Source organism: Canis aureus, chromosome 16 (genome assembly GCF_053574225.1).
Source record: "Canis aureus isolate CA01 chromosome 16, VMU_Caureus_v.1.0, whole genome shotgun sequence".
NCBI classification, from domain to species: domain Eukaryota; kingdom Metazoa; phylum Chordata; class Mammalia; order Carnivora; family Canidae; genus Canis; species Canis aureus.
In genome coordinates this window covers 9,322,033-9,343,352 of record NC_135626.1, presented here as the reverse complement: position 1 = coordinate 9,343,352, position 21,320 = coordinate 9,322,033, and the positions used below count along the sequence as shown (strand labels likewise).

Below are 21,320 nucleotides of genomic sequence, written 5' to 3'. Positions count from 1 at the left end.
GCTGCCCTCGAGTGTAAGTAAGATCTTATTTTGATTGTAAGAGGATAGTGTCGATGACTTTATGCTAATATGTGTGAAAACCAAAACAAAATGGGTGATTGGTCTAGGATGACATGAAAGTTCCAATTTGACCCATGTGCATAAAATATTAACAGAGCCTCAAGCTTGGGCCTGGGGATCCGTCACACCAGCTCCTACAACCTCGCTTTAGACAGTATTCCTGGGCTTTCCAGACTGTTCCTAAGAAAGATTCCCAAATCATTGTAACACCCCAAACTAACTGGGGCCCTGCTGTCAGCCCTCCACCTGCCCCCTGAGCCTAGAAGGAGGTGAGACAGGTCACACAGGGCAGCTCAATCCCTGTCCCTGCCCACTGAGCTTCCAGCCCAGGGCAGGGGAGCAGGGGGAGAAACTTTTCTCCCAGTGAAGCCGGAAGTTTGGATTATTACACTCGACTGGACATCTTAACTAGTGCGCTGGAATGTCTTTTGTACTGGATGTGAGCAGAAAAGGCTAGGACGTCTGAGATTTCACCAGGGCAAGGAGCTGGGGAAGCACCCGGCCCTCAGAGCAGGTTTGAACACAACATGGGTGTTCTAGAATTCTCCCACTTGTTTAGGGTGCCAGTCACTTTTATAAAAGCAACAGTGTCTTTATTAGGAAATATTGTATAGCCACCAAAAAGAATAGGGTGGCTCTGGCCACCGTGTAAATGACCCAGAAAGATCTTGGAGACCTATGTGAAGTGTAAAAACACAAGTCTGGGAGAAAGAGCCATAATGCAGACACCTGCATCCACACCGGTGTGGACCGGTGGAGAAAAGGCTGGAAGGAAGCTTGCGGATGATGGGGGGGGGGGGGGAGAGGCAAGAGGGCCCTTCCTCTTCAGTCTGTTTACTGCTTCTAGGACTCTTGCAATGAATAAAAGGAAAAAAGGAGAGAGAAAGAAAGAAGAAAAGAAGAAAGAAAGAAAAAGAAAGAAAGAAAGAAGAAAGAAAGAAAGAAAGAAAGAAAGAAAGAAAGAAAGAAAGAGAAAGAAAGAAAGAAGGAGAAAGAAAGAAGGAGAAAGAAAGAAGGAGATAGGAAGGGAGCTCCAAGTCTGAGAGGTCATGTGACCTGGCCAGGAACACACAGCCAGTAACAGGGGTGACAGATGCAAGCCCCCCAATCTCGCCCCTGAAAACATCAGACTGGAACTCGCACAGCTCCTCGCAAGCAGCTGAGGGTGGCCAGGCCTTCGGGGCCAGGGAGGTGCCGTGCGTGGCTGTGTCAGGGAATTTACCCGCTTCCCTGGGTACCAGACCCTTTGAGGATGCATCTTGAGGAGCTATTTCCTTGTTTTCTTCTGCAACTACTTTTTGCTGCTACCTTAAAACATGTTCAGCGTTTTGGTTTTGGTTTTTTTTAAGTTAATGTAATTCTTTATCATGATGATTTTTTTTTTTTTTTTAAACGGCATTCTTTTTCCACCCCAAAGTGAATGATTTTTGCCACAGGCTGAGAAGCCCCTGTGGTCACAATTACAGCTATCCTATCTGCAGCTTGCTTTTGAGAAGCTGGAGGGGCTGCACACGGAAGGTCTTAATTATTTATCCTCACTAAATGAGGTGGGAAAGGTGGGAGTGGGGAAGCCAAAGCCCAGAGAGGTCAAATGGCTGAACAGGGTCACACGGCACATTCCACCAGCAAAGCCCGGACTCCTGCCCTCGGGCTACAGCCAGGAGAATGCCAATTGATGTACACGGAGACTGAAGGGGTCCGCCAAGGAGCCAACCGCAGACCAAGGCCAGACTCAGGGGGCCCGGCTACTCTCAGGTAGGACCCCAGACCTTCCCAGACCCTTCCTCTCTCACTAGGCCCTGTAACAGCCCCCAGCCCTGGTCCACACAGGAGCTGAGGCTTTCTTACCAATGCACATCGGATCCTATCTTTCTCGACACCCATGGGTGACTTCTCACTGCCCTTGGGGCGTGGGACACAATTTTCAAGGGCTCTGTGCTATCTCCCGGACTGCATCCGGCTCCCACCTCCTCCCAGACCAGCACACCCCAGGATACCTCCTGTGTCATCTTCCAGTCTCAGCTTAAATGAGACCCACCCCCTGCCCCCACTTGCTCCACCATCCCTCCTGAGACCTCCCTTAGCTCTGCAGGATGACTGTCCCTGCACTTCGCACCCATAAAGGTCTTTTAGATATTTTTTATTGCAACAACTTCAGTGTCCACCTGTTCCATCAGGCTCTGAGCTCCATGGAACAGGGGTCGAGGCTGGATTGTTCTCTGGGCACCTCCCAGCCTGGACAGCCAGCCTGCGCTTGGTGAATAGGCTGAGTGGCTCCAGAATCCCACTCTCTCTCCTGGTGAGGACCCCTTCCCTGAGGACAGCTTTCCTCCTCCACTGCAATGCCCAAGAGGAGGTTTTTGGAAGAAATGAGCTTTTCCTTGGGGAGACTAGTGATGGGGGTGGGGTGGCCCTTCCATCCTGCAGGAAGGGCACAGACACGGAGGGCCAGCCACAGGGTCTTTTGGTTCCTGTCTCTCCCTGTCATGAGGGGCTCGGTAATTAAAGCCAGCAAGTTGGAGTGGATCCTGGACCCTGAAAGGGGCAGCAGTGGCTGTCCTCAGAGAACAGAGGGCCCAGTCAAGACAGGTGGCACAGGGCAGCAGCCCCTCCCTGAGGATGTATAGTCTAAGAGGATTCCGGCTAGGGGGTGGGTGGTCCTCGGAGGGCCCACCCAGCCAGGAGAATCTGGGACTTTCAGACCCATTCACTGCGAATCTTTAAAACCATTTGAAAGTGATTAGGGCTTGTGAAAGGCTGTGCTTTCATGTGATACAGGAGGGGTCCCCAGAGGTGGGGTTGGGGGCTGCTTGGAGGCTCTTCAAAGCGCAGAGAGTAACAGAGGACTGGCCATGCGCAAGCGTCTGGGGAGGGGCCCAGAAGGCAGAAGGCACGGGGCCAAGTCTACCCCAGAGTCAGGGAGCTTGGTCCTGGTGGGGGTCCTCCTGGGAGCAGGGGAAGGACTGTCAACAAACAGGTTCTGGAGACTTTTGGGAGTCATGGAAATGTGCAGTATTTTGACTGAATACCCAGCATATAAATTCTTTTAAAGTAATCTTTACACCCAATGTGGGGCTCCCAAGACCAGGAGTTAGATGCTCCACCAACTAAGCCAGCCAGGCATCCCTCTCCCTAAGGTTGTATACATTTGTCAAAACTCATCAAACTGTACACGAATCACGTCAGGGTCTATAAATCACCCCCCAAGAAAGTTGTTTTAAGAGAAAAACTAAGAAGGCAGATTGAAGGAAGAATGGCCAAGGCAGGAGCCCTAACAGAGGAAGGTGTTGGTGAGGGTACTAGGGAGCTGCAGATGGTTTCTGAGCAAGAGGAGAGAGGAAGAGGCATGGTGACAGCCACACGTCACACCCGTTGCTGTGGTGGAGTGAATTAGGCTGGGAGTGGGGTGGTGGCACAGGATTTGAGGAGCCAGACCGTTCCAGGGTAGGAAGGGCTACATATCCCATGAGTGACATCTCAGCCCAGTGTCCACTCCCTTGTTTGTCCACCCACCCAGAAGCATGAAGGTGCTCCCCCTAAAGGGCTGGACTCTACAAAATGCAGGGACATGCTCTCTGCACCCTGCAGCAAAAATAACAATAATCATCACAGTGCACACTTCCCACCTGCTTCCTCAATCTTGAGGACAACAGCTCTAGAGACAGATTTATTTTTTTAAGACATATTTAGGGATCCCTGGGTGGCTCAGCGGTTTAACACCTGCCTTTGGCTCAGGTGGTGATCCTGGAGTCCTGGGATCAAGTCCCACATCGGGCTCCCTGGATGGAACCTGCTTCTCCCTCTGGCTGTGTCTCTGCCTCTCTGTGTATGTGTGTGTGTCTCTCATGAATAAATAAATAATGTCTTTTTTTAAAAAAAAGATATTTATTTATTTATTTATTTATTTATTTATTTATTTATTTAGGGGGCGGAGAACCAAAGGAGAGGGACAAGCAGACTCTGTGCTGAGCGTAGAGATGGATATGGGGCTTGCACTCATAAGCCCGAGATCACAACCCGAGCTGAAATCAAGAGTCGGACGCTCAACCAACGGAGCCACCCAAGCACGCTTAGAGACAGATATTAATATTCCCATTTCACGATGGGAAATCCAAGGCCCAGAGAAGTTCACTGTCTTGCCGAAGACCACACAGCAAGTGAGTGTGGCATTTGCATGGCCTGCTGCACTGCCTCCCCCCACCTCTCCACCCCATGCCTAAGCACCGAGGTAGAGCCTCTGTTGGAGCCAGGAGGCAGGAACTTAATTCAGCAAGGGCACAGATCTTTGAGGATGAGCAGAGTGTGGCTGGTTTTGGGGAGTGAAGCCAGGGGACTCCAGAGAGAGGGGTGGGCATGAACAAAGACAGGGAGTGTGATCAGGCTGGCGCTGTGCCTCCCAGCCCAGCCCCAGCCTGGTGGGCATTGGAGACTAACCGCGGGTCAGAAATACCTCCTGTTTTAATACCACTTACTACACCAAGCCTGCTGCTGGGCGCTCCAGCTGTGGTCCCACTGATTCCTCCCTCATGACTCCCAAAGTGAAGGGGAACATTCGCACTTTCACAGAGGGAAACTGAAGCTCAGATAGATCAAGCACCTTGCCCAGGGTTTGCTCACAGACACAGAGCGGCCAGGTGCCAGAGCTGAGGGTTGGGGCGCCCACCCGGGGTCCCCATCCAGGTTTCCCCTGGCTCTAGTCTGCTTCCTCACGACCGGGCTGTAAGCTCAGCCACCCCAAAGTGGATCTAGGAGATCCGGTGGTCGCGGTGCAGCGGCCTGTCTGGGTGGCCTCATCGCTGGTCCTGCTCGGCGCCCAGGTGGTAAAGCTGTGCTTTCCTACGCTTTGCTCCGACAGCGCTCCCTCCGCCAAGAGGCCAAGGGGTCCTGAACCCGGGCGACCCGGTCGCGAGGGCCTTGGGTCCTCACGCGCAGTTACGAGGCTTTCTGCGTGCTCTTTCCGCCGTGTCCGAGCAGTGCCCGTCGGTGACAAATTGTTTGCCCATAACCTGGCAGGAACCTCTCGGAGAAGTTCCTCACCACCCTGACGTTTTCACTAACAACAAAACCGTGTCAAAACTAAGTCTAATAAAGCGGAAAATGGGGAATAAAATGCAACGAAATCAGCTCTACTCGGGGTAGGCCTGCAAGAAACTTCAAATTAGTTCAATCCAATCCATCTTTGCGGCTTCGCGATTGATACCCCAGACCAGGGGTTGATCTCGGATGAAGGCACCAGGGACGAGCAAGGGAAATGGAAATTATCATTTGCAAACATTAGGCTGACACTTTGTGCGTGCGGGGGATGAGGGCTGACAGCTCTGATTTGCCGGCACGGCTCCTCTCTGCCAAAGAGCGCTCTGTGGATTAGGGGGGCCCCTTTCATGGCAACCCATCTTCATCTTCGCGGCTCATTAAAACTTTGTGGAGCTGGAGAAGTTGGCGGAAGAGAGGAAGCTGCAGGAACCTTCTGAGGGACTTCAGGTACACATTTGTTGAAAGGTGTTTGAGAAAGGAGCCTTGGGTCTGACAAACCGGATTTTAGTACGGCTCTCCGTTCACAGCGGGCTAAAATAATTGGTCATCAGTGACTACTAATTCGGCTTAGTAGCCAGAGGCAATTTTTTTCTTCCTGGCAAATCAATGACAGCATGGAGGTCTGTTCAACGTGATTCCGCTCAAAACTGGTCCTTATCTGGCGCTCGATGCTTCTTCCAGTGGAGACAGCTGTTTTGTTAAAATAAAATTAAAATCCATCTCTCATATGCCAGGGGTCTGCTGCTCCCAGGGGGCAGGCGCAGGCACTGGCACTAGCCTTGGGGCTGCAGGAGGACCAGTGGCCTCCGGGGTGGGCCGCGGCCGAGGACCTGAGAAGGTCTGGTTTTGAAGGAGGGAGAAGGCTGGAGGGCTGGGCTTCTGTCAGAGGTTCTCAAAGGAAACCGGGCCCACGAGGGACACGCAGCAGTGGCACCACGGTCCGAGGAGCCCTAGCTTCCCGAGCGTCAGCTGGAGGCGTTCCTCCTGCCTGGTGGGGTCTGCGCGCTCAGAAGCACCGCGCGGCTGTGCTTCGGGGCCTGGTCGCCCTCCCTTCTCCGCACCTGAGGTTTGGTCATCGGGCTGCTGCGTCTGTCTGACAGCCAGGTGACTTCAGTGACCGGCCACCGAGCACTTGGCTCTTGCCTACAGCTGCACTGCTGTTTCTTCTAGTAAGTGCTTCCAGCTACCTTTGCCTATATGGTACCGAAGCCGCGGATGGCTACATCCACTTTTTATTTTGCTTTTTTTAAATTAATTTTTTAAAAAATCTAAATCGTTGTAGATTTCATGGGCAGTTGTAAGAAATGAAACGGAGAGATCCCTTGTGTAACCCCTAACCTGGGTTCTCTCCATGGTGAGAGCTTGGGAACATCAACATTAACACAATGGTAACGATAAAAGGGGAGTAACATCAACGAAATGGCAGCATCAAATAAATGGTCAGATCCTCGAAATGGTAACATCCACTAAATGGTAACATCAACCAAAGAACAAAATTATACCTGAGATATTGACACTTACACAGTCCCCCCATCTCAGCCCATCTCATTTGGATCCCCCCAGATTTACTTGGACTCATCTGTGTGTTATGTGTTTATTTCTATGCAATTTCATCACACAGGGAGGTTCACACACCCACCGCACAGTCAAGATACAAAATAGTCCTGTCCCCTGCCAGACCCCTCTGGGGACCCTTGACCCCCATGCCCCCTCCTTCCCACGCTGCCCCTGCATGCCTGGGGCTGGTTCCTGTCCCCCGCACCCCGCAACTAGAGCCCCACTAAAGGGAGGACCTGTGACTATAATCACTCCCCGTTTTTCCCATGAGGGAACCGGTTGATAAAGAACTAGTTGATAATGATACCAAATTATTGGTACAGTTCAAGGAGATGAAGTATCCTGCTCGGACCGGAACTAGCAGTACTATGCCAGCACAGCTGTAAATAGCAGACTCCAGGCCCCACTGGCCCGCACATGTGCTCAGTGTGGTTGTTGAAAAACTCTTTGCTACCAATATTCAAAAAAAAGAAAAAAAAGAAAATCGGAATTCACATAAAAATCCAAATGTCTGGCTTTCCTTAATGAGGTATTAGATTGTCTGGTACGGCCACCTTGGGCCACATTCCCACATGTCAGTAACCGGGTGCAGCCGCTGCCCCTAGGCCAGGCGTGTGCCCAAGTGTGACATAGACCCCACCACTCCCTACTGCCTTACACAGCACCAGCTTCCTCCCCTTCTACCTGCCAGGCCTCTCCAGGCAGGTGCAACTGTAGCCCAGGCTCTATGCCTCTTGAATCCCAACAATATCTGACAATCCATGGTGTCTCTCTTCCCAAGAGCTCAAAGAACTCCTGACTGATGAGCTCACACCACTTCTTCGGACCCAAGGGGACGTAGAAATGGAGGTCCACAGAGATAGTAAGTGATGTGCTTAGAATCCCTCACCATGGGAGCAGGAGAGAGCCGTGTGGAGTCTGGGGCCTTCAGGCTTCATGGCTAGTTTTCCAGCCTCTTCCTGCCTCCCTCTCTGCTCCCTCAGGCAGGGGTGGGAAAGGAGGAGGAAGGGTTTGGGCAGGTCTGAAGGGGAAAAGTAGGGCCAGCCTGTCCACTGGCCTAGGACCATGATGCTTAGGCCCTAAGACACTGTTAGGGGCCCTTAAAAATGTTTTAATTTCTTTTAAAATCAGCACAGCCATAAAATATTTTAAATTATTAGAATACTGTGTGTGTATGTGTGTGTGTGTGTGTAGGAAGGGGCTCATGAGGGCAAGAGGGCCAGGAGCCACAGAAGTCGTGCTGCCACCACCGGCCCAGGAGCAGGAAGACACAGCCTGTGCCTGCATCAGAGGCTGCGTTTCAATCCTGTTGCAGCCAGAGATCCTCAGCCTTGACCAACAAGAATCGCCCCAACAGCTTATCCGTCATCTGACTTTCTGATTCACCAGGCCTGGGGCCCAGGCCTCTGCATTTCACCAAGGGTGCAGCTCCCCCTCTACACAACCCCCCCCCCCCCAGGAGGTCCTGGCTCACGTGGTCCCTGGGCCCCTCTGGGGGTTCCAGCTCTGCTCCTCGCTCGCTCGTGCAGAGGACCCTCCAACCCAGCGGCCACGAGCACCTCCTCCGGGTGGGCGACCCATCAGCTCTGGCCCTGGGGGCCCCGCTGCGGCTCCCACACTCCTCCTCACCCCCACTGCCTTGTTCCTAATTGCCCCCCCTTGGCCCGAGGGCCTGTCTTTTCTAACTAGCCTAGAGGAAGGGGTGGTAATTGAGGTGCAGCTCTCCCTGGCAGGACTCTTAGAGCTAATTAGAGAAGAGGACCTCTGGGCTTGTGGTTATTTTTTAATTGTTTGTGGATCCAACATAAAAGCTAATGACAGAGGAGGGAGGCTTAGTTAGCAGCACACTCCTGACTTCTAAATTTGTCTAAGAGGTCATTTGCAATTTGTTAACATTTTTCGCAAGGGTGAAGTCAATTAGCAGTTTCCCCACACAGGCGCCCAGAGGCGGGCGGCAGCAGGATGGGCAGCAGAGCTGGACGGGCTTTCCGGAAGCTTCTCTCAACCTTGAGGGCCTGTACCCGAAACTTGGGAGCTCCCCCTGATCACCTGCAGCACCGCTCCCCTGCTCCCCCCTGCCTGGGCTCCAGGCTTGAGCCCATCTTGGGGGAGAAGGCCCAGCAAAGCCAATGGACATGCCTGGGGACGAAATGCCACGTAGACCGCTCAGATGTCTGCTGTGCAGGGGTCCTGGCACTGGGGACAAAGTGAGTAGCAGACGGGGCCTCTCTGTCCTGCGGGGGTGGGGGGCAGTGAGGCTGGCGGAGAGGGCGCTGGTGTCTGGCAGAAGCTGAGGAGGGCCCTTCTGCCCAGCAACCCCGCCTGTGGACATGACCCTGGGGACTCTCGCACACCTGCATGTGAGGTGATGGGAGATGAATACCCCCACCCAGCAGACCAGGGTGACATTTGCAGAGGTGTGGAGTGAAAAAAGCAAGTCGCCACGCAAAGGGATATATGTGGTTTGAAGCCACACAAACAAATGAATATGCATTATTTATGGCCATCTAACGGTGTAGCAAAGATGGGAAAACCTGGATGGGGAGCATGCACATTCCAACCTCAGGATGGTCCTCTGGGAACAGAGGGAAGGGCGTGGGGCTAGGAAGGTCTGAGAAGGGGCTACGGGATGCATTTGTTCTATTTTATTTCTTTGCTAAGGGCTCGGGTGCAAATATAGTGCAAAAAATATATATATAATTTGCTAAATTTGGGACGCCTCGGTGGCTCAGTGGTTGAGCATCTACCTTTGGCTCAGGGCATGATCCTGGAGTCTCCGGATCGAGTCCCACATCAGGCTCCTTGTGCATGGAGCCTGCTTCTCCTGTCTCTGCCCCTCTCTCTCCCTCTCTCATGAATAAATAAATAAAATCTTTTAAAAAAATCTTTAAAAAAATTTGCTAAATTCGAGCGGCAGGTTCATGGAGTTAGTTATGAAGCTCCTGGACTTTTCTGTATGTTTGGAGAGTTTCCTAATAAACACAGAAGAAAGGGGTGGCAAAAACGTTTGCTCCTCTGGAAAGCATTGATATCTATCATCTTTTGGCTGATTGCAAACCACGTTCTTATTTTCCACAAAAACATGATGGGCAACATGTAATAAGACTCCAGCAGTAGGCATCCCAAAGGAAATACTCAGTTATCAATAAAGCAGTTTCCCCCAAACCCCACAGTGCCTAAAATGCAGGGCTTTCTGACTCTGTGGCAAGACGTCTCGATGATCATAGTGGGGTGAATAGTGGGTGTCCCCCCCAAAGATATGTCCTCCTTTTAACCCCCAGAACCCATGAATGTGGCCTGATTTGGAAAAGGAGCTTTTGTAGGTGTAACTAGCTTTAGGATCTTGAGGTCAGATTACCTGGATTACTGGGGAAGCCCTGGATTCATAACGAGAAACAAAAGAGGAGAGACCCAGACACATGGAGAAGAGGCCCTGTGAGCACAGAGCAGACGCTGAAGGACACAGCCCCAAGCCCAGGAAGGCCCAGGGCCACCAGAGGCTGGCAGAAGTAGGAGCAGTTCTCACCTAGAACCTACGGAGGGAATAGGGCCCTCTGACACTTTGATTTTAGATTTCTGGGCTCCACATTAGGAGAGAATAAATCTCTATTGTTCGAAGCCCTAAGTTCATGGCACTGAGTAAAGCCTGGACAGGAGTAACAGATAGGACCTTCCCACTCTCTGGCCACATGCTCACAGACAAGTGTCTCTAGGTCTCAGTTTTCCTATATGTAAAAAGAGCATTTTTTCCCCAAGATTTTATTTCTTTATTCATGAAAGACACAGAGAGAGAGACACAGGCAGAGAGAGAAGCAGGCTCCATGCAGGGAGCACGACGCGGGACTTGATCCCAGGACTCCGGGATCACAACCTGAGCCGAAGGCAGATGCTCAACCACTGAGCCACCCAGATGCCCCAAAGAGCGTTGTTGCTAAAGGGTCATTCTGAAGGTCACATAAAAGGATGTGCATGAGCACCTGTCTCCCGTGCCTGACTCCCAAGGAGCAAATGAAATGGAAGCCGGTATTATTATTATTATTATTATTATTATTATTATTATTATTCGAACCTGATGCAGGGCACCTGGTTTTCTGGTACCAACGGCCACCTCCATCTGGCCTCCAAAGGGAAAAGGACGGAGCTGGCCCTTGAGTACAACATGTTCAGTGACACGCTTTACTCTATGCATGTTTTTGCTTGTGGGTCTTGCATGGTGCAGGACTGGAGCTGTGCTGGGCTCGAAGCCTGGCTCTCCTCGTGGCCCTGGGGGTGCTGGCTGGCTCCCTGCAGGACCAGCTCCTCCATGTCCCAGGTCACAGGGGCCACTGTGTCACCAAGGGGCAGAGCCAGCTGCAGCCCAGCAAGCGCTCCAGCTGCGTCCAGGCTGGAGCTGCAGAGGCTGGGCACCAGGCCCACTCCTGCGCTTAGCCCACCAATGAGGGCAGGCGAGGCCCAGCTCTGCAAAAATCAAAAGCGGGAAGCAGGAGCTGGGGAGGTCCCGAGGGGGAGGGCCCAGGGCCTCGTTAGCGCTGACCCTGGCACCAAGCGGCTCCTGATGGATGGGGTTCGGGAGGGCCAGGCCCCAGGGGAGCGCGGCCCTATCCATTATAGGCCCACAGCGCCTCCCTGAGCCCTCCCTGCTCCGAACGCCCAGAGCCTCAGGCCGGGAATAAATCTCTGTCTGGGCTGCAGGAGAGCCAGGAGGGAAAAAAGGCAAAGCATGAAAAATGTCTCGTTCCTGACTCTGGCAACAAAGCCACCTCTGAGGAAGGAGTGAGCAGGAGTTTGGGGCGATGGAGGTTGGAGGAGCAGCAGTCAGGCAGGGGGCCCAGAGAGGAAGGGGGAGAGGATGGGCCCCCCGCCACATCTCCTCCCAGCTACTCTCCCTGCCTGGGCCTCTTTTTAACAAAAGGCCCCCCAGGTCAGGACCATGGAAGCAGGCAGCCCCCAAGGAGGGGACCCTTGTCGGACCCAGATTGGGGTGTCCTGGGACGCAGCCTGGCAGTGATGTGCAGATCTGGGGTGCCAGCCAACACCTCTACCCAAGGTGAGATTGTTCTAAGTCCTAGAGTAAACTGCCTGGACCCAAATCCCCAAGCTTTCACTCTCATAACCTGTGAGCTCTTGCTGCAGGACATAACTGCCCCCTGCCTCAGTTTCATCCTGAGACCAGGGGCTCAGGATGAGAAATTATTTCCTCACCCAGGGTCTGGCTCTGCCTCCCGGAAACATGCAGACTGTGAGTAGGAGCAGAGGCTCTGGAAGGAGACGTTGCTCAGATCCTGGCTCTGTCACCAACTGGCCATGTGAGCCTTGGGCAAGTCACTGGCCGAGCCTCAGTGTCCTCATCTATGAAACGGAGATGCTACTCCCTGCTGGATGGAGTTGTAGGGATTTCAGGAGATGAGGCACCTGTCAGCTGCTTAGAAAGGCTTTGCCACCTGGGCCACCAGTACTGCTCTCCAAACACACCCACGGGTCCTCATTTTGTTCTCTCAAATCTCTGAGAACAAAGTCCCTCCACTGTCCTCATTTATTGTCATGTTCTTTGTACATAGTGGTTTCTCTCCCTCATCCCACCCACCCCCAGTCCTGCTGTCTCTGGTCACTTTCCTGTTGAATGGGCCTTCCCCGAATGTATGACCTCACATTTTTTAACTTGATGCTACAGGTGTGACCTGAGCCGCAGAAAAGAGTAGGAAGGTCACCTCCCTTTGTTCTGGACTTGAGACTCTAGTAACATGGCCAAGGGACACATCCACCCTTTGGGGCAGCATCAACCACAATATCGATTCATAGCATCAACCACAGGGCAACACAGCACAGTCTGTTAAATGATGCAAGACTCTGGCTTTACCATCTCCTCTCTGGTTTCAAATGGACTGTGTGTGCTCACGTTCAATAACCCCGTTTCAAAGCCTTTGAAGGCCCTGGACCGTATCTAAGGATGTAGCAGTGGACAAAACTGACATTGCCCCTGGTCTCCAGGACGAGGGCGTCAAGGAGAGCAGAGAACTATTCACTGTCAGTATTGGGAGCCGGTCAGGCCCCTTGGTTTTTTTTTTTTTTTTTTTTTTTTTTTTTGGCCCCGTGGGTTTTTTCACCAGCAGGATGTGTGTCAGGTGCGAGGGACTTTGCGAGATCCACATGCTCCCCCTCGTGGTCAGGCTGGTTTCATTCAGGCCACCCGGAGATCTGGAGCTGGGCTCGCCATTCAGAATCTGGCTTGGATCCCTGGGACGGCTGTCTGGGAAGGGGCTTATTATTATTTTATAGGAGTTTGGGTGGGCGGCTTGGATTTTGGCCGTCAGCTCTGGGAGAAACAAAATAACCCAGAGTGATTGATGGGCCCATTGTAAATTTGTAAAATAAATCAGCTTGGCAGAAAGATTCAAAAAACCTGTCAGGCAGCAAACATTTTTTAACAGCCTGTAAAATTTCCTCCATCCTTCACATTTGTCAACGTCAGGCTGATGATGCATCTGATAGCTGGGCGAGCAGCAGCACAGACAGAGGGTGGGCTGGTAGCGTCTCCTACCTTTCTTGTGTTTCTCATTTCTCCATGGTCTGAATGCGTTCAGCACCAGGATCCGGGGCTGGGGGCGGTCCTAGACAAGACTAATTGGTGGGTGAACCAAGTATCCTACCAAAGTTGCACGTTGCTACTGGCTTTGAGTTCAGATTCCAGTGGGACCATTTGTTGGTGGATTCATCCAGCCAGTATTTGCTGAGGACCCCCTCCAGCAAGGGCACTGTGGTCAGCAGCAGGGATACCAAGGTGCCCAAAGCCGGCCTGGAGCATCCAGTGCATTCTGGGTGCCCCATCGAGGAGTTTGTCTATCAGGAAGTGGGAGGCCACTAAAGGGGAGGGGACTGAGAAGGGGCACATTGGAAGGGAAGCTCGTTGTCTTCAGATTAAATTTAAAGCTGTAAGAAAGGGATGCCTGGGTGGCTCAGCGATTGAGCGTCTGCCTTTGGCTCAGGGCGTGATCCCCAATTCCCAGGATCGAGTCCCACATTGGGTTTCCTGCGTGGAGCCTCATTCTCCCTCTGCCTGTGTTTCTGCCTCTTTCTGTGTGTCTCTCATGAATAAATAAATAACATCTTTTAAAAAATAAAGCTCTAAGAAAAATCCAGACTGAATGGCTTTACACTCTATGTAGTGTATACACACATTCCGTCTCAACCCCTCTCTAACACAGAGAAAACCTGGGTAGCATCTCTACCCACGTCACCTCCATCCTGTGGCAGGTGCCACAGTCACTGTCACAAGTGTCCAGGCCACACCAACCCCCATCCCAGCACGGGGCGGCCAGGGCAAAAATAATTTCACCTCTCTGACCCTCTGTCTCTTCTTCTAATGGGATGTAAGAGCCCCAACTGGAGCTCACTGAGCTGTTCAGAGTTATTTAAGGAGAGGGTGTGTTGGAGGTGCTCAGGCCTGATGTGGAATTATAGCAATAATACGTAGTTGCCATTATGAGTTCAGAGCAGGGGCTACCTACCTTTCATCTGGCCCATGTCATACACAGAGTAGCATCCTTGCCTTGCGTGCGGCATGAGGCTTCCAGGCAAGAGAGTGGTAGGGCCCCGGGTGCCCAGAATCTGCCAGGAGCACCAGCTGCTGCCCGGCCCTTGCTGCTCCTCCCCTCCCCGCCATCCCTGACTCATCATAACTGACAATGCTGGACCAATTAGGAGCAGTAACAATTAAGATGTGCCAAGGGCATGTGAACATTTGCAAACACTTATTAAAATGCATCAATAATTAAGTGTTTCTTTAATAGTTACATTCTGGCCTCCAGACATATCTGTTTATAGGACCTCGGGTCAGTGTGCTTGGAGATCTGTGTGATGGCCCTACACCTGGGTAATGAGAATTTAAAATCCTTCCCTGACTTGAAGCCTGAGATTTGACGGTGAGGCAATAGAGCGGTGATGCGCAGGCTCTCGCCAGCTGCCTCATCTGAGAGGTGTGGTGTTCCAAGCCGGCCGGCCAGGCAGGGCACGAGTCCTGCTCTGCCACCTTGCAACCATAAGCTGTACCCACTTTCCTGGCCTGAGAAGTGAATGATACATTGATACCTGCCTCATGGGGCTGACGTTAGCATTGGTGATTCCATGCACGAAGTGCCTGACACATAAACCCAGTTCAGAGCAGCTGCTGTCAGCGGACAACAGAGGACTTTATCAAAGGACAAAAGGAACCAGCAGTTAGCTGAGGAGTCAGGATGGCTAGTCTACACCAGTGGGTTGCAAACTCAGTGCCCACCAGGACAAGACAAATAGCAAACAAGGGGAGAAACAGCCAGGCAGGGTGGCGGTTGCCGGGCTCTTGACTTTTTAGGAGAAGCGGGAAATCCAGGGTTTTATATGGAATTGACTGACTGGGATGCCTGGGTGGCTCAGAGGTTGACTGTCTGCCTTTGGCTGGGGGCGTGATCCCAGGTCCAAGGATGGAGTTCCGTGTCAGAGTCCCTACGAGGGGCCTGCTTCTCTCTCTGTTTGTGTCTCTGCCTCTCTCTCTGGGTCTCTCATGAATAAAGTAATAAATAAGAAAGAAAGAAAGAAAGAAGAAGAGAGAGAGAGAAAGAAATCGCCTGACTTTTCAAAAGTGGCAACTCATTCAAAACTTTAAAATTATTGCAGGGGCCAAACATCTCTGTGGGCTGACTTGGCCGTGGCCCCAGCTCGTGACCCCACGTCCACGTGGGCACTGTTTCCTGATCATTGCTTGGGGCTTCCACTTTCTTTTAGCCACACCAGCTCATGAACTGAAATGTACTTTTCCAACATAGTGACAATCTGTGATAAATCGGCGTGGATTGGAAACCAAATGAGCTAACTGGAGAGGAAATAACTGAACAACCCCAAATTCAGGTTTGAATCCCGTCTGGTATGGAGAGGCTGGGAAGGTGGGCAGGTGGAGTTGTGCACTGCCCCCTCACACCTGTTATTTTGTGCACTGTAAGATACACAAAGGGCAAGAGGATTTGATACCGGGGCACAAGAGTAATAGCTGTGGTCAGAATTTTGCCTCACGTGGCACTTAGCATGCTCATTAGCATCCCTAGCTTAGAGTGTGTTTTCCATGTATTTAGTCTGAGATGGGACTTTATTATTTTTTTTAACATATCTGTACGTGTGAGTAAATGGCACTCATTTGTTTCTTTGTCTATTTATTTATTGGACCAAATCACCCCAACAACTCCTCGGGTAGTCGTGTGTAATCAGATTTGGTTTTTTAACATGCTTTTAAAGTAAAGAAATAAATACAATTGAGACTTGTAAAAGGTGATCATTAGGAAATGGGCCTCGGCCCCATAACTTCAAAGTAATAGCCCCATTATGGAGAGGGGCGATCATCTTTTAACTGCTCCTCGCACTTACATTGTAAGGTGGAGGGGCTCTGCAGGCAGGCTGGGCATCTTGGTAAAAGCTTTTCCAGCAGCCACTTAACCTCCACTTACAAAGAAATAAAGCGGAATTGATGCTGATTTGGGCCTGCTTTGGGGGATATCTTTGCTCCGTAAAAGCCCTTTTGCTTGCAATTTGCTGAGCTGCCCTGTCACATGAGAAAGGGCTGCTGTTGATAAAGATAAAGCTTTATGGCCACGATATTTGCTGCTAACAGCAACCTAATGCAGCATTTTCATTTTTGTGCAATTAATGTTAACGTCTGCTACGAAAATTGTCATTAAATACCATTTTAAAATCCATTCAATTTGCATATGCAAAGCCCATTTACCATCACAGAAGATATAGCTGGCACTTCATCACGTCCTTCCCCTGGAATTGTAGCCACTCAGTTTTATAGCAATTTAAGATTTTATATTGAAAGCCAGATGATAATGGATGTCCTTTTTGAGCCCGGCTGACTTAAGCGTTTCCATTGTACGTGGAACAACGCAGCCCCAGGACCAGAAGCTGTGGGTGTTCGCAATGTAACTCAGTCCCCAGGGAGGCAAGGTGTAGAAGAAAGAGCACTGGACAGGGAGTCTGCCGGCCTGACTCTAAATCTGGTTCTTGTCTGGGTCACAACTTGCCTGGAAAAGTCTATTCACTTCTCTGAACTTCTGCTTTCTTGTCTTTTTTTCTTTTTTTATTTAAGGTTTCATTTATTTATTTTAGAGAGAAAGAGGAGCATGGGGAGAGGGACAAGTAGAATCTGCACAGAGCCTGACACCAGGGCTTGATCTCACGACCTGAGCCGAAATCAAGAATCAGTTGCCCAACTGACTGAGCCACCCAGGCGTCCCTATTTATTTTACTTTTAATCTTTTTTTCTTTTTTTTAGGTAAGCTCTATGCCCAACATGGGGCTTGAACTCACAACCCCAGGATCAAGAGTCACATGCTCTACCGATGGAGCCAGCCAGGTGCCCTGCTTTCTTGTTTTAAATAAAGGCTTTGAACTAGATGATGGCTAATGTTCTATGTCTTCTAAAAATTTTTTCTTAAAGATTTATTTATTTATTTATTTATTGAGAGAGAGAGAGTGGTAGAGAGGTGCAGAGATGGAGGGAGCCCCGATGTGGGGCTCCATCTCACAACCCCTGGAATCACCACCTGCACTGAAACTAAGAATCAGATACAACTGACTGCACACCCAGGTGCCCCTAAAACTTTGTTATTTTAAATATAAGCACATCAGGTCAAGAACACAGTTTAGGGAGGTCAGCTAATTTCTCCCTGCCTAAGCTGGCAAGTTACCCCCACAGACCTCCTGCACAGGGGTTTAAAAGACAAGGAAAGGAAACTGGCACAGAACCCAAACATAACTTGAGAATCCTGGAATGCCGAGTTACAGAGGAGGAACTGGAAGCCTTGGAGGGAGAATAGTTGGGGACCATGCCAGAACTAGAACCCTAGGCTGACCCCTAGCCAGAGCTGCGCCCAGAAACCATGCTGTCTTGGAGACACTGGTGACTGGCCCAGACTCATCTAGTGATGTGGCGCATAGTGGGACTCTCTGTTCCCCTTGCACTCCGGGCAATCTTGGGAAACCTTGCCTGGCCTTGGAGGGACTGACAGGGGGCAAAGGATGGTGTACAGACGATTAGATAAGCCAGTCCAGGAATGACTTTCCAATTTGTCTCTAGTGTCACGTTGTGGGTTTTGAGGGCTGGTGAATAGAAATGCATTTTAGGTAGAGAGATGTCCACGTGTTACATGGAAGGTAGGTGAGCTTACCGCAGAGATGATGCTGAGCTGAACTCTGAAGAACAAGGAGGTTTTACTAGGTAGGGTCAAAAGGCAAGGGAAAAGCATGCAAAAGTATGGTGACTCACGCTATGGAAAACACTGTGGCAGTTCCTCAAAAAAACTTAACCTAGGATCCCCTATGATCCAGCAATTGCACTGGTGGGCAGATGCCCAAAAGAATTGAAAGCAGGGACTCAAACATTTGCACACCCACGTTCATAGCAGCACTATTCACAATAGCCGAAAAGGTGGAAATAATGCAAATAATGCATTGATGGATAAATGGGGAAACAAAACGTGGTATATATGTACAATGGGATATTATTCAACCTTAAAAAGGAAGGCAATTCAGGCGCCCACTAAGACGCAGTGGTGGTTCACAGCAATGTGAATGTGCTTAATGCCAGGGAACTATACATTTAAAAACAGTAAAGCTTACCACGATAAAAAAAAAAAAGATTAGAAAAAGATAAAAATAAAGAAGGAACCACCAAATAAATATATAAATGAACAAATAAAGTATGGTGGCAGAGCCTGAGGAAGTCACTTATCCAGGAACAGTGAGATGAGGGTGAGGGACAGATAATCAGAGGCACTGTTGGACCAGGATACTGGCTTCTCAGTCTCGGGCATCTGGGGGTGCTTGGGGCAGCTGGCAGCCCCTGGCCATTTGGCCAGCTGCAAGTGCTTCTCTTTATTTGTACAGTTGAGGCACAAATATCAGGGATTTTTGTCCGATTTGGACTGTGACACAGCACAGGTTAGGAAGGCTTGCTGTATCGGACGTCAGATGTTTTTGTCTGCTGTTGTGTTCTGCTCTCCTCCTCCTGGAGTCAGATCCCAGATCTCTGCGTCTTTCCCACCACCAGCCCCTGAGATGGTAGACCCTGATTCCAAACCCCACCCCTTCCAAGAAAGGGCAGAAGATCAGGCCTGGCAGATCAGGGCATCAGGATCTCCTGGTCTCGGCAACTGGTTCAGAGGCAGACATGTGACCCAGGACTGACCGATCGGTATACTTCACAATCCCTATGCATGGTGGTTGGTTCAGGGATAGGCCAGGCTCTAAAGTTGGACCAAAGAATTTTAATCTCAAGGCTATTGAAGTTTCTGTGCTCTTCCCACCAAAAATGGAACTGTTCCTGGTCATTCTGCTACATGAGGAAGAAGCTTGTCAGAGAATGAAGCCAGGACTGAGAAGCACAGCCACAACACGGAGAGACACACCAAACACTGATCATATCCCTTGATTACCTAGATCCAGCCATGCCTGAAACTGTACCCTTGAGCTTTTCAATCATATAAGCCAGTAAATCCCACTTAAAAAACAACAAAAACATCAAGGCAGTTTGAGTTGAGATTTGATTACATGCAACCACATTCTGCTTTTATAGAGTGTCATGCATTCCAGAGTTGGGACACGGGTTACATGTGTGCTGCTGTACCAATCACTGTGACCGAGGTTTGTGACACACACTGATCAAACAGGCCTGGAACTCTCGCCCCTTCCTGGAGTCAAAAATCGTGCCTCACATTGTTTTCTGATGCAGTCACCTCTGGGCACCCTCCTGCCCCACGGCGAGGGATACAGCCTTGCGTGCCAGCTACCTTACCGTGCCCGGATCCCAAACGTCATATTTGGTGGGAGAGAGGGCAGTTCCTTCTTGACGTGCCGGTCATCCTGGTCACTGATACGCATGTCGTTGAGCTGACGGTAGAGGAAATTCTCCCGAGCAGTTACCAGGCCGGCTTTCACGGCCCCACGGTTCATGGCTATGTAGTTCCGGGTCAGCTCGTGGGGGCAGGTGGGCTGCTGCTTAAACACGTTCCAGTGTCCGATGGCTAGGGGTGGGGAGAGACAGCACCACGGTGTGGCAGTCAGGGAAGGAAGCAGACGGTGACACCTGACTGAGGAGAACCGGGTATGCATACCTTCCCATGAGCCCAGAGCCTGCTACGGGGACAGCCCTGCTCAGCCTGCTGGGAAGGGAGGGGTCAGGATCCCCAGAGATCCCACAGGGCACCTGAGCATCTTTAGTGGAGCTGGGTCGGCCTGGCCTTTACCTCCTTGAGGCCATCAGAGGGTCGGGCCTGAGCCCCTTCTGTGCTCAAAGCTCACACGGGACGGAGCATAGTCCCTTGCCTGGGGACAAGGCTGGACACTGGCTGGGGCCCGTGCTATGTCCCTGCTTCCTTTCACCTGGGCCCTGCCTGGACCTCCCCATCTCGGCCAAGCCCTGACTGTGGTTTCTATCAGAATCATGCTGCGGGGCAGACACCGTGACTCTTTGGCTCTTTTCCCGGAGCGTGGCCTGCTGCCGAGTGGCCAGGCTGGGTTGAGAGCTCAATCCCCTGAGGTGCAGAGTCGGCTTGCTCACCTTCGGGGACGCCTCCATCCAGCCCCCGGATGTAGAGTCCATAATTAAAGTCGATCCCAGGCAGACTGCAGCTTCTTTCTCGGGGCTTCCCGAGTTCAGCCTGTTTGGGGAAAGATAGAGATCAGGGGTGAGGAGTGGAATACCGGACCAACCACATGATACCAAATTCAGCAGTGAGAGTCATGGGACCTGCTCACTTTGCCACAGGCCCTGTGGGTGACCGCAGGGCTGCCAGGGTGTGGATGACTGAGCCTCCCTGGAAGGGGCCACTTCTTCCCGCTGGAGGAGGCTGCCGGGGTGCTCATGCTGAGGGACAAGCGAGCAGAGTCAAGTCAGGAGGACCCCTGAGGCCTTGAAAGAGGAGGCGCATTTGTCCAGTGTAGGTGCATTTGGGGCCCAGCCCAGATCTGCCTGCCTGGAGCTGGAGGTGACTCACCTACGCAGATATGCTGGAAGGCCTGGTTCACAGAGATTCACCTGGAGGCCCCCTTGGGGTGGGGTGGGGTGGGGGGCATCTTTCCTACCTGACTCTTCATTCCTACCAAACACGATGGCTTATATGGCGCTCACTGCAGCTCGTGAAGATGTGGAAGTCTTCTCAAATCCTCACCTGCAGGTGGGGCTATGGCAACAAGGCCTGTATCACCTTCAGAGTGGCTAGATAGCTTTCCTCACTCTCTGAGTCTCTGTCTCTCTGTCTCTCTTTTTAAAAGAGTTTATTTATTTATGCATGAGAGACTCACAGAGAGAGGCAGAGACAGGCAGGAGGAGAAGCAGGCTCCCTGTGGGAAGCCCGATGCAGCACTCGATCCCAGGACCCCAGGATCACGACCTGAGTCAAAGGTAACAGGCACTGAGGGGGGCACTTGACGGGATGAGCACTGGGTGTTATACTATATGTTGACAAATTGAACTCCAATAAAAAAACATCCAAAAAAAAAAAAAAGAAAAGGCGGACACTCAACCACTGAGTCACCCAGGTGCCGCTCTCATTCTCGGCGTCTCTGGCGCACTCCTCCTTGCCCCCCAGGAGGGAGATGTAGGAACAAATGGCCCTATAACTGACCACGTGACTTCCCCATTTTAT

At 51.2% G+C, this 21,320-nt stretch overlaps 1 protein-coding gene across 3 annotated transcripts in view; it reads right to left on the bottom strand.

The window, feature by feature from the left end:
• CFAP77 (cilia and flagella associated protein 77) overlaps positions 1–21,320 on the bottom strand; it is a 130,490-nt gene that overhangs the window by 35,706 nt on the left and 73,464 nt on the right. For 2 of the 3 annotated variants that reach the window (XM_077851187.1, XM_077851189.1), the window contains exons 2-3: positions 20,234–20,333; positions 19,469–19,697 (exon numbers count right to left, since the gene is read on the bottom strand). In XM_077851187.1, the coding sequence (XP_077707313.1) occupies positions 19,469–19,697; positions 20,234–20,333 (329 nt within the window). Of the gene's footprint in view, positions 1–19,468; positions 19,698–20,233; positions 20,334–20,430; positions 20,612–21,320 lie in introns of those variants that run through there. The other variant, XM_077851188.1, reaches the window with a different exon arrangement.